Source organism: Gobio gobio (genome assembly GCF_949357685.1).
Source record: "Gobio gobio genome assembly, chromosome: 10".
Taxonomy (NCBI): domain Eukaryota; kingdom Metazoa; phylum Chordata; class Actinopteri; order Cypriniformes; family Gobionidae; genus Gobio; species Gobio gobio.
Genome location: NC_137116.1, coordinates 10461500 through 10474479, shown reverse-complemented (window position 1 = coordinate 10474479; position 12980 = coordinate 10461500). Strand labels below are relative to the sequence as shown.

At 37.5% G+C, this 12980-nt stretch overlaps 2 protein-coding genes across 3 annotated transcripts in view; one reads left to right on the top strand and one right to left on the bottom strand.

Moving 5' to 3' along the window:
• Positions 1–12980, top strand: part of rab35b (RAB35, member RAS oncogene family b) — a 761740-nt gene that overhangs the window by 37370 nt on the left and 711390 nt on the right. The window lies entirely within an intron of this gene.
• The window catches only part of bicdl1 (BICD family like cargo adaptor 1), a 68148-nt gene continuing 59732 nt past the window's right edge, over positions 4565–12980 (bottom strand). Inside the window, exons 10-11 of one of the 2 annotated variants that reach the window (XM_079826485.1) lie at positions 5784–5988; positions 4565–5144 (exon numbers count right to left, since the gene is read on the bottom strand). In XM_079826485.1, the coding sequence (XP_079682611.1) occupies positions 5821–5988 (168 nt within the window). In that variant the 3' untranslated portion in view covers positions 4565–5144; positions 5784–5820. Of the gene's footprint in view, positions 5989–12980 lie in introns of both variants that reach the window. The other variant, XM_079826484.1, reaches the window with a different exon arrangement.

The following is a 12980-nucleotide window of genomic DNA, read 5'->3' as shown; positions in this document are numbered from 1 at the left end:
AACCTCTCGTATTTGATCAGAAATATCTTCATTTGTGTTCCGAAGATGAACGAAAGTCTTACGGGTTTGGAACGACATGAGGGAGAGGAATTAATGACAGAAATTTCATTTTTGGGTGAACTTACCCTTTAAATAGAGTAAAGTTGCTCCGGACACATTGATGCGTGTCTGGTGTGCGGGCGGCAGGGGTTAGTCGTCACAACGAGCGAGAAAGTTTGACATGGAGCCGCTAAATCTCCAATCTCTAGGGAATCACGCGTTTTAAAATAAACATGACCTGCAGGCAAAAACGTGACCGAGCTCGTAATAAAACAAGAATCAACATCGGCTTGGCTTTTCAGAGATGCCGAGAACTGAGGGATTTGAAATGTTGTAAAAGTGACGTAGAGATGGTGTTGTGTTTTTATTACTCAACAAGTCAGTAAGGTGTTTTATTGAACAGATAAACTGTTATATGTAGCTCTTTAACAGAGTTCACTGTAAAGCATGATCTATTGTGAAGGCTCATATTTATACGCACAGTCATGAGCCGAAGCACAACCAAAACAATGTTCTTGAGCAAAACGCATGCAGTTTTTTTTAACCGCTAGAGGGCAAAAAGTTACATAGTGTACCTTTTAAACACTTGAGTTGATGTTTTCTGTTCTAATATGCATATTTGTGCAAATGTAGTATTTGCATACTGAAAACAGTCGCTACGGTTAATATTCCCATGACTTTTGTGTTTTTTACCTGTATTACCTCTCCTACAGACTGGATCAATCGTCTTATTTCACACTGATCGGGATCGATATCGAATGATACTTAGAGCAGCGTGATGTATCGAGTCTGGATTGAGAGTTTTGGTGGGTTTAGATGATTTACATTCAACTCCAATCAGAACAGAACCGGACCTGATCAATCCTCCAGAAACACTTACAAATCAGACTGCACAACAGACACGCTTACATGGAGTGTGTTCTAAAAAAAGTGTTGATTTATCATTCAAAAGTTATACATTTTACAAATATATTGATTCCTTTTTCTTATTCCAAACCTATTTGTGTCTTTGTACGTATAAAATAAATCACTCTTTGGGTTTCTCCAAACCAGAAATCACCTCTGCGAGAAAGAAGACAGCTGCATAGCTTCACTCAAAATCTGCCCAACTTTCACTGACTGAACCCACACACACACACACTGAACACATCTGAAAGACAGAAAACACACCCAATTACAGCTCACGATCAGGACTCAAGTGCTCCCTTCATTCTCATAGGCTGGAGGAAGTACACACTAAAGACTGTGTTCAGAATGCTATACTAGCACACTACTCGTACAGTATGTTTTTAATGCAACAATACTCACATGACCTACTACAGTTGCCAAAATTTACAGCATTCACTCTATTGATACTGTATCTAGGGTTGCCAACTTCTGGAAAGGAAAATGAGGCAATATCGTGGTTCTTTATAGAAAAATAAGGAGCACTAAAATATATATTTGTACTGTATCACACAGTGTGTGTCATTTCAGTATCTGCAGTTAAGTGTGTATATAATTGTCTCCGACATAAACACATTTGGGTCATTCAGTGTCAAAATTTCAGAAACTTTCCCGGCTCAAATTTGTTAATTTCCTTTTCTGAAGAAAGACAAACATAAATGAACAAAACCAAAATATTGAGTAATTCAATATTTTGTAGAGGGCAATTTTCACCTGAGATTTGGAGTCAGATTACAGGGGGTAAAATGACTTCAGAACAGCATCATTGTTTTATTTCTACAGAGATTGACAGTTCTATTAGTTAATTCTGTTGACTTTAGCTAACTTTGCTGCATTATATTATTGTCTTTTTTGCCCAAAGTTTGCATGCCTGTAACTCATAGAAAATATATCTTAATATCCTTCTAGATTCAAATTCTTAATTTTCTTTTGGTTATTAATTTTTAAGACCCATTATGGCTCATTTCCAGGAATATAGGGATCTCAATGTGGCTCTGTGAGTAAATAGGTACACATTTTCAATGGTCACACATTTTCTGAAGCACAAATAATGTTAAAACTAAAAATGAGTTTTAGTTTTAATAAAACAGTTGATCATTCTGAGTACCATAAATAGGATTTTTCCAAAGTGTGTGTGCCTGTAACTCTAAAAGTATTAAAGATATTTCAATATATTCTCATTCAAATTTTCCAAATGTAACCAAATGTGGCTCAAATTATGCATTTTCTAGCTACACTAATGGATATGAAATATCATCAACTTCTATTCAAAATGATAAACTTTTTAGTTTTTATAAAATTTGAAAGCATAATAACTGAATGTCCTTGAAATTTCAGCCAATAAAGCATTTTTTAAACAATGGCACTTAACATTTTTTAACTAAATGTTGTTGCAACCATGTATGTATGAATAAATTAAATGGCATATTTTGGAGTTAAAGGGAACTTGGAGGATTAGTATGGCTGCTTTTGGTGTTTCAATAATGAGGTCCAAGGTTAAGAGTACGCTACAAGTTTACTTAAAGGGATAATTTACCCTGAAATGAAAATAAAGCCATCTTTTACTCACCCTGTTGTTGTTCCAGTGCCCTATGTCCTTCTATCTTTTTCGGAACTCTAAAGGAGATATTTTGAAAAATGTCCTGTGTGGGCTCCCCCATATAATGGCAGTGAATGGCGACCAGGCTAAAACTTTACAAGAAGGATACAAAAGTATCACGCAATGATACAGTGAGACGTGAGCCATATATGGGAAGTGTTCAGGAGGCATACTATAAGGTTTAGCGAGAAAGAAACCGTATTATTCAGTCAAAATACTGAGCTCGGCCGTTACTCTGTGCACGCTCCTGTGAGTGTGTGCGAGCCGTTAGCAGTCATGACAACCGGTACACATCATTCACTTCAGGAGGTTTACCTTCTTATTAATATTATTTCTTATCATATACCTTATAGAGAAGACGAGTCGTGTTTGTTTCTATTGAGCCTGATTTCTCAGAATGGTGCGTATGTGTGCTTATCCTGGGTACCATGACAACAGTGCGAGTTATAGTAAGCATGAGCGGCTGTTGACGGCTTGCACACACTCACAGGAATGTGCACAGAGTGACGGTTTGTTTATTCCTCCTCTGCTGAGATCTTCAGAAGTGTAATGTCTTCTTTTATCTTCTGTTGATTTCATCTAAGGCTGTGGCTGAAGTGAGTTGTAGTTCTTGTGTTCCTCTTCCCTTCAGTGGTTCTGCTTGTTAACAGCAGGTGTCCATCACTAATGCTCAATCTTCACTGAATTGTCTCATTAATTTGGTGTTAGCTTAACACTCTTTAGTGTGGGACCAGATATTCTTGTTCTGATATGCCATGAAAATTTTGTGAAAATGATCAAAAATGCTGGCAGGGAAAGAGTTAAAACATTTTCGGTAACTGTAATAAAATTGCAACTAATTGAAATATAGGTAACGTATATTTATGTATATAACGTAACGTATATAACCTTATAATTATAATAAGGTCTTGCACAGAGTAACGGCTGAGCTCAGTATTTTGGCTGAATTATATGGTTTCTTTCACGTAAAACCTTATAGTATGTCTCCTGAACACTTCCCATATATGGCGCGCGTCTCACTGTATCATTGCGTGATACTTTTGTATCATTTTTGTAAAGTTTTAGCCTGGCCGCTATCCACAGCCATTAAATGGAATATATGTCCGAAAAAGATAGAAGGACATAGGGCACTGGAACTACAGCAGGGTGAGTAAAAGATGGATTTATTTTAACTTCAGGGAGAACTAACCCTTTAATAGAAAATGGTTTTCTCTATTTAACAACATTAACTTACAATAGGTATCCCTTTTTTATTCGGCTGGGTCTTCAGCGAACGGCTATGTCCGCAAATCAAACAATGATTTGTCTCAAAGGAATGATTCATTCTCTATTTAGAGTGTATGCCTGAATATTCAGGACAAACTGATGCCTTAAATACGGGACGATACTGTATTATATGGAGAGGTTGGCAACTCTAACTGTATCACACTTCACTTGGCCTTCCGTATACAGTATGACAAATAAACCGGAAGTACTAAAAATAAAAATCTATAGTAATATTTTTTGACACTTTTGATTGGATTACCAAAAGTGAAATAGAATTTTTATAGCAACATAGCAAACTGCTTGTCACATTCTGCATAGTGTCACACTATTTGTTTTAAAAATAGTAGTATATTCTGCACAGTATTATAATATTGCATTCTGAACACAGCCACAGTTTCAGTGCATCTCGCAGGACTGCTGTCTCCTAATGGTGAGTATTCAGCTTTGATTTCTTCTGTGTGTGTGTTTGTAAGTGTGTAAACGCTATATTAGTCTTTTCAGATGCCTCAGTTACAGCTCAACACGTCTGCTCTTTGGTTCACTCACATCGCAGATCGAGTCACAGTCGGCCTGAAGATTATCATCAAGCCGTAATACTGTCCTGAACGCTTTTCTCCAGAATGTGAGAAGCAGGCACGTTTGATAAAATAGCCACAACACATTTTCCTGTTGTATTATTATCATGTTGCGTGCTTTTGATAATCTTTTTTTTTTAATTCTGTGTAAGCAGCTAGTGAAAGTTAATTTTGATTAATATTCATACGGTGGTTAGAAAGTTGATTACATTCATCTGGTTATTTTTTATGCATGTATAAAACGGCTGTGTGAATGAACCCAAGAGCAGAACGACTGTTGCTGATTTTGTCTTGAATGTTGCAGCATTTAAACACCTTCTATAATCAGGCCAACATGGAATCTGTATCCGATCATTTCCACGTCATGCTACACATCTTTTGCCCTGTTCATATTTTGGCTGATTTGAGTAATACTGTAGTACCACAGATTCCGTCTGGGCCTGTAAGTACAGCGTGATGCTGAAAACCTTTGTCCTGAACCGTTTGACGTCTATTTCATCCTGAGTTGAGTCTCTAGCGGATCCCGTGATTTGTCGGTCAGTCTCTGGCAGTGAGGTGAGGACAAGCTTTCCGAGGCACTCGCAGGGGAAACTGACCTCTGATAGGACTGGAGAATTCCGGGAACCCTGTTGAACAGACCCTGACGCAGGGCTTCAGCCTATCAGAGCGGAGGACGACGGCCGTGTCTCGTACGATTTCTACTCCACTCCTGAAGCTTTCTGAGTGAGGTTTGAGGGTACAGATAAAGTGCAAAATGGCTCAAAGCCGTCAGAGGACTCGTGTGTGTGTGTGTGTGTGTGTGTGTGTGTGTGTGTGTGTGTGTGTGTGTGTGAGCGCAGTGCTTCTCAACCCAAAAATGGCTGTTTGGACCTTAAAACGATCAATGCACGATTTATGTATTTGAATTGCATATAAAATTTTGATTACACTGCTTTAAGATAAACGAATAAAGTCAATGTGATGCATATTTGTCAGTCATACAGTACATTAATGAAACTGAGATTTCTGCAGGGTGCAATAGTTAACTATTTTCATTTGGTTTGATTTTAATAATCATATTTTTTTTTGCGTTTATGTATTCAGTTAAAAAAATATGAACATGATTCAAATATTCAATAAATTAAAATGTATGAGATTGAAACCAATTGGATTTATTGATGATAAATAAAATGCGGTTGTGTAATTTAAACGCATAGGAATTTTATATGCAATTCAAACACAAATTGAAATTAAATTTAGACCTAAATATTCGAGTCAATCAATGAATGCATTTTAGTATTTGATTTTTACGCTTGTACAATACTCAAACACCAGTTGAGAAGCACTGATCTAGTGATTCTATCTTTCATTTGTTGTACCCTTCTCTCGTGTCTGTTCTCACGTCTTCAGATAATCTCAGTTCTTCTTGAAGAATGAAAAGAGACGCTTGTCTCCGTCCGAGAGGCGGTGCGCTCGTCTGGAAGGGGCTCCTCCTCGCGACCCGCTAAAGGAGAATGGAGGATCCTTCCACTCCTCCTGGTGTTTATCCATCAGTTGTTGATCGATAACTCTGTGCATATCATCCTGAGAGAGAGAGAGACATCAGCACTTGATTTTAAGACAGTAAAGAGGCCACAGCAGACAGTCTGAGGTGAGTGAGAATGGATGAACATGAGTCCTGTGTGAGCGGCGGACATGAAGGCGGTTTTCACACTTCTGTTTAGGCTGAACCTTTTTAATGTTGTTACTGGTAACAAAACTAAAACTATATACTCTTTCCCCGCCATTGCCGGAATTTTCCGGCTTTCTGAGTTTTCACTGTTATACACTATGAGTGTCGATCTACTCCATCTGTTTTGATCATCGATCTGAATCTGATCTACATGTAGTCTTTGACAAAAACATGTTTTTCTCAGCTTTTTGCACAATGTTGCTTTTTTTTAATAAAACACAATCTATTCATAACAAATAATCACTTTTGGTCAGGGATAAGATTAGTAAATTCTACTTTGATGCTGAAAACTGATCAGCTTTGTTTATGGCTTCCTTTGCAACAAATAATGTGTTTTAGTAAACTCTGTTACAAAGACCACAAACTTGCATTAAATGCCAAGAGTCAAACTGCCCAACTAAAGGAAACACTTATCACCATCATGGTGACCAAATAATTTCAATTTTGTAGACATCTTACAGAAATAAAGTCAATCTGGTTGGTAACAGGTGAAGCAGTTTGTGGAGTTGTTTAATCCTCCTCTGCTGAGCTATTCAGAAGTGTAATGTCTTCTTTTATCTTCTGTTGATTTCATCTAAGGCTTTGGCTGAAGTCAGTTGTAGTTCTTATGTTTCTCTTCCCTTCAGTGATTCTTGTTAACAGCAGGTGTTCATCACTAATACTCAATCATCACTGAATCATCTCATTAAAGGGATAGTTCAGCAAAAAAAAATTATTCTGTCATCATTTACTCACCCTCAAGTTGTTCCAAACCTGTATGAGTTTCTTTGTTCTGCTGAACACAAAAGAAGATATTTAGAAGGATCTTTGTAACAAAGCAGATAGAGCAACCATTCACTACCATAGTATTTATTTTACCTACTATGGTAGCCAATGGTTGCTCTATCTGCTTGGTTACAAACATTCTTCTAAATATCTTCTTTTGTGTTCAGCAAAACAAAGAAACTCATACAGATTTGGAACAACTTGACGGTGAGTAAATGATGACAGAATTTTCATTTTTGGGTGAACTATCCCTTTAACTTTAACTCTGATTTGGTGTTAGCTTAACACTCTTTAGTGTGAGACCAGATATTCATGTTCAGATATTCATAGAAATAAATATTCTGGGGCCATGAAACTTTTGTGAAAATGATCAAAAATGCTGGCAGGGAAAGAGTTAAAACATTTTCAGTAACTGTAATAAAATGAAATATAGCTGTTAGATGAAAATAAAATATAAAATAAAAAACGTGGACATTAGATGAAAACTTTGCCTTGCAACTAACTGAAATATAGGTAACGTATATTCATGTATATAACGTACCGTATATAACCTTATAAATATAATATGGTCTTATTTGTTAACATTAGTCAGTAAAGGAAATGACAATTGACAATATAACGCATTTATTAACCTTTGTTCATGTTAGTTCACAGTGTATTAAATAATATTAACAGAATAAAGATAAAAATCTGGAATAAAGATAAATTAAATAGAATATTAGAAATTAATTTAATAGCTAATTAGAAATATAAAACAATGGCAAAACTTTACAATAAGGTTTAATTTGTTAACATTAGTTAACTACATTAATGAAAAATACTTCTAAAGCATTTATTAAACTTAATGTTAATTTAAATATTTACTAATCAACCGTTGTATCTGTTAATAAATTGTATTTTATTAACTGTTGACAGATTAATACATACTCTAACAAACGTATTGCTCATTAATGTTAGTAAATTCAATAAAAAAACAGCACAGAACAACTAAAATAAAAACTGAAAACATAAAAATAAAAGCTAATTTTAAAAAGTTCTATAAAAATATATAAATAATAGTAAAATAACACTGTTTCCTTCTCCACACCATGTTTGCTCTAGTGTGAAAATGCCCTGAAGAACAGGTGAAGAACATCACAATGACATGAACGGCGACTTCGTGACCTAATGACCCGGGATGAACATGGATACTGGGAAGACGGCGAACCCGGGCTCACCTCTAAGGCAGGAGGGAGTTACCATAGGGGAGAAGGGGTCTGTATGGAAGCTGAGAAAGGCCACTAGATCAGAAACCACAAGAGCCACACAGTGAACAGCCCTGAGGAGGCAAACTGCAGGCGGGGACAGGGAGAGAGAGAGAGAGAGAGAAGGGAAGCTAAGAGTTAAACACACACACGCATGCTCACATTCACGGGATATACGGGTGAGGCAGAGCGACAGAACCGACCGCTGTCAGAAGTCAGGTTGATCTTTGCTTTAATATGAGGAGAGGGGCGGATGACCACACGTTCATACTCAACAAACAGACATACTGAGAGTTAAAGTCAACATGAAACTGCACTCACAACACAATTTACATCTGTAATGTGGCAGAGTTCCCTTTAAATCTGCGGCCGGAAGCTGATTCATCCTCCAGAGCATTTCCACGGATCCCAACTGTAATGTGTATTTTTCTATTCGATTATCTTATATTGCTGTAATGGTAACACTTTATTTTAATGTCTCCTTGTTATATACGTTACTTGTAGTTACTATAGTAATTACTATAAATTAGTATAATTACATGCAACTAACCCTAAACCTATCCTAATCCTCACCCTATAGTAAGTACATGTTGTAAATTGTTATTAATCAGTACTTAAATGCATAATTACACTGGACACAATATAAAGTGTAACCGATGTAACCTTAATAATGTGAATGCTAACTGCCATTAAATTACGGATAATATTTTCAAAAGATTGTCATGTACAATAGTACTATTTAATGTCACGAAACCATGATTTTTATCAGGATTAACTTATTTCGAGAGATGGACCTAGAAATCGCGAATGCATTGGTAACATCTAATTTTTTAACTTTAGTTAATGAATTAGCAAACATGAACTAACAACCAGAAATATATTTATTTTTAGAGCATTTATTCATCTTTGTTAATGTTAGTAAATATGTTTGTTCATGTTAGATCACAGTGCATTAACTAACATATTAATAACAGTATTAGTAAATGTTGACATTAAGATTAATAAATGCTGTAGAAGTATTGTTCGTTGTTAGTTCATGTTAACTAATGTAGGTAACTAATCAAATCTTATTGTAAAGTGTTACCAAAGACTTTAATAGAGCTGTATATACTACTCAAAATAGTTTGTATTGGTATTTATTGCATTGTTGAATGTTGAATCTGCCTGTGAAGCCGATATGGCAATACATTCAAATACAACCAACATGTTCAGTATAGTAGCCTGAAACAATGACTCAATTTATATTTGACTTTTCATTAACATTGACTTTACATTGTCATCCAAAACAAAAGAGAAGCCGTTTTAGTACCTTAAGATTTTTTTTTAAATGACAAAGGCATGCATTAATGAATTGTGTGCAATAAGATCAGGAACGTGTCGTAAAGTAAAGCTCAATGTTGACTTCATGTTGACTTTAAGCATAAAGGGCAAAAAGAGAGAGAAACAGACAGAGAGAAAGAGGCTGACCGCTGCGATTTCTTTACAGTTTAGCATCACGAAAAGCTCATGGACTGTGTTAATGAACGTAGCATGTGAATCTCGCAAGTCTTTTCACAGAGCGAGGGTTACCATCTGTACAGAGGTGAGTATTCGCAGGTTGGAGTTGTGAGTATGGCGTTTTTATTTGAAAACATTTTTTTTTCTCGAAAACGAAGCTTTTTGAAAACGCTCTCCAAAGTAGATGCATTTGAAAATGCTGTTTTCGTGTTGTAGTGTGAATGTGAAACCGGAGGTATTTGAAAACGACGCCGCATGTTTAGTCATGTGACGCATATTATGCCGATAGACATTCACGTTTATACAGGTATTGTGCCTGTTATGTGCTACTCAATGTCTCAAAGTTGCTAAAGATATGTACACTCTTCATATCACAGTCCAGCAAAGATGACAGAAAATGTACTCACATTTACAGAGTATGGAAGCAGTTGCATTTAGATCAAACATATAATGGTGAGTGTGTGCGACCTGTTGAATGCTGAGATGCACTATATTGCCAAAAGTATTGGGACGCCCCTCCAAATCATTGAATTCAGGTCTTCAATCACTTCATGGCCACAGGTGTATAAATCAAGCACTGGGCATGCAGACGCTTCTACAAACATTTGTGAAAGAATGTGTCGCTCTCAGGAGCTCAGTGAATTCAAGCGTGGTACCGTGATCGGTTGCCACCTGTGCAATAAGTCCATTCGGGAAATTTCCTCACTACTAAACATTCCACGCTCAACTGTTAGTGGTTTTATAACGAAGTGGAAGCAATTGGGAACAACAGCAACTACGTAAAATCACAGAGTGGGGTCAGCGCATGCTGAGGCGCACAGTGCGCAGAAGTCGCCAACTTTTCTTAGCTCAAGAACAGTGTGTAGAGCCTCATGGAATGGGTTTCCATGGCCGAGCAGCTCATCCAAGCCTTACATCACCAAGTGCAATGCAAAGCGTGGGATGCAGTGGGGTAAAGCACGCCACCACTGGACTCTAGAGCAGTGGAGACGTGTTCTCTGGAGTGACCAATGTTAATCCGATGGATGAGTCTGGGTTTGGCGGTTGCCAGAACGGGACGTGCCAAGTGTAAAGTTTGGTGGAGGGGGGATTATGGTGAGGGGTTGTTTTTCAGGGGTTGGGCTTGGCTCCTTAGTTTCAGTGAAAGGAACTCTTAATGCTTCAGCATACCAAGACATTTTGGACAATTTCATGTTTCAACTTTGTGGGAACAGTTTGGGGGCGGCAGTGGCTCAGTGGTTCATGTAGGTTGTCTACAAACCGGAAAGTTGGTGGTTCGATCCCCGGTTCCACCTGACCAAGTGTCGAGGTGTCCATGAGCAAGACACCTAACCCCAGCTGCTCCCGACGAGCTGGATGGCGCCTTGCATGGCTGACACCGCCGTCTGTGTATGAATGAGTGTGTGAATGGGTGAATGTGAGGCAAAATGTAAAGCGCTTTGGATGGCCGTAGGTCTGTTAAAAGCGCTATATAAATGCAGTCCATTTACCATTTACCATTTGGGGACGGCCCCTTCCTGTCCCAACATGACTGCGCACCAGTGCACAAAGCGTCAGTCCATAAAGACATGGATGAGTGAGTTTGGTGTGGAGGAACTTGCACCTGACCTCAACCCGATAGAACACCTTTGGGATAAATTAGAGCGGAGACTCTCCAGGCCTTCTCGTCCAACATCAGTGCCTGACCTCACAAATGTGCTTCTAGTAGAATGGTCAAAAATTCCCATGAACACACTCCAAAGCCTTGTGGAAAGCTGTCATCTTTGCTGGACTGTGATATGAAGAGTGTACATATCTTTAGCAACTGTGAGACATTGAATAGCACATAACAGGCACAATACCTGTATAAACGTGAATGTCTATCGGCATATGCGTCACATGACTAAACATGCGTCATCGTTTTCAAATACCTCCGTTTTCCAACGTTTCAACGTGTGGATGGAGAGCGTTTTGAAACGAAAACAGTGTTTTCAAATGTATCCGGATTAATGTAGAGCCCTAGTCTCAGCCTTAGACGTCACACCAACGGACCATTGGCTGACCGACTGATGCATAAGGGTTTCCAGGAGACGTGTGTGTCGCGTTCTTTAATGGTCTCCTGGAAACAAAGCCGTCGTGGGGCCAAACCCCCTCATGGAAAAAGAACGGCATCGTGTTTATATCTGTGATGATGAGCGCTCATCAGGATCAACTAAAAACTGGATTTTCAAAAGTATGTGAAGTTCACGGCATAGACCCTTTTAAAGAGTTTTGCATGCCTTTCTGTTATCGTAGGGACATCGACTTTACATTTTCACGCCCCCAAACATGAAGTGGAACAAAACAAACTGTGATTGGTTGCTTTACATGTCAGTCAGACGGCCTCTGGCCGATCCTTGGCCAATGACATGGACACTAACAATGACGTTAAAGACCGCAGCCTCTAACCTCGGAGCGGTGCGACTAGAACCGGAGGGGTCACGCTGGTGCCGTGACTCGGGTGAGATGGAGCTTTATGTGGGAGGGGGGTGGGGGTGGGGGGGGGGGGTAATCGAACGTATAAAAATACTATAATTGTTATTTGGTAACCTTATCAAATTAAAATGCCTTACAACAGTGGTTCTCAAACTTTTTATATCAAGTACCACCTCAGAAACCACCATAATGACCAACATTAAAATACAGAAGCATAGTAGGCCTAACTATTCAGCTACAGCCCTGCACAGTTCAAAAACCAGGCAGTTTATTCCTAAGAATATTTATTGTTGTCAACCACTTTAACATTGTTAATGCAGTTTGTACATCAACACGGTACTGTGCTTACATACAGGTAAATACAATAATTAAATATTGATTAAAATGTGTTAAATGTATAAAACTGTACCGTACTTAAATGTAAAAAAAAATTATAATATATTGTGGTTTAACATTAATTAATTTAGTGATTCCTCTGCGTACCACTAGAGGCAGCCTGAGTACCACTAGTGGTACTCCTACCACACTTTGAGAACCACTGCCTTACAATATAAAAATGATATTATATTTTAAAAGACGTGAAATGTGACGTTTTTAGATGTGTATTTTATTTCTCTAAGCTTTATTTTAAAGTAAGGTTCTAGTACGTTTTCGTTTGATAAATTTACCATTAAAATTATTAGTGTTCTTTTAAAGTGAAAAGAAATATTGTTTTTTTCTTTGTGAATTTATTAAATAATATATCACAGTGTTAAAACCAGTGTTATTTTAGTATCATGATATAGTTTTTATTAATAATTTGAATTTGTTTTTATTTTTATACTTTCCTGTTTTATTTTAACGTGTTCAATGTTGTTGACTTTTTAGTTTTTTTTATTTATTTC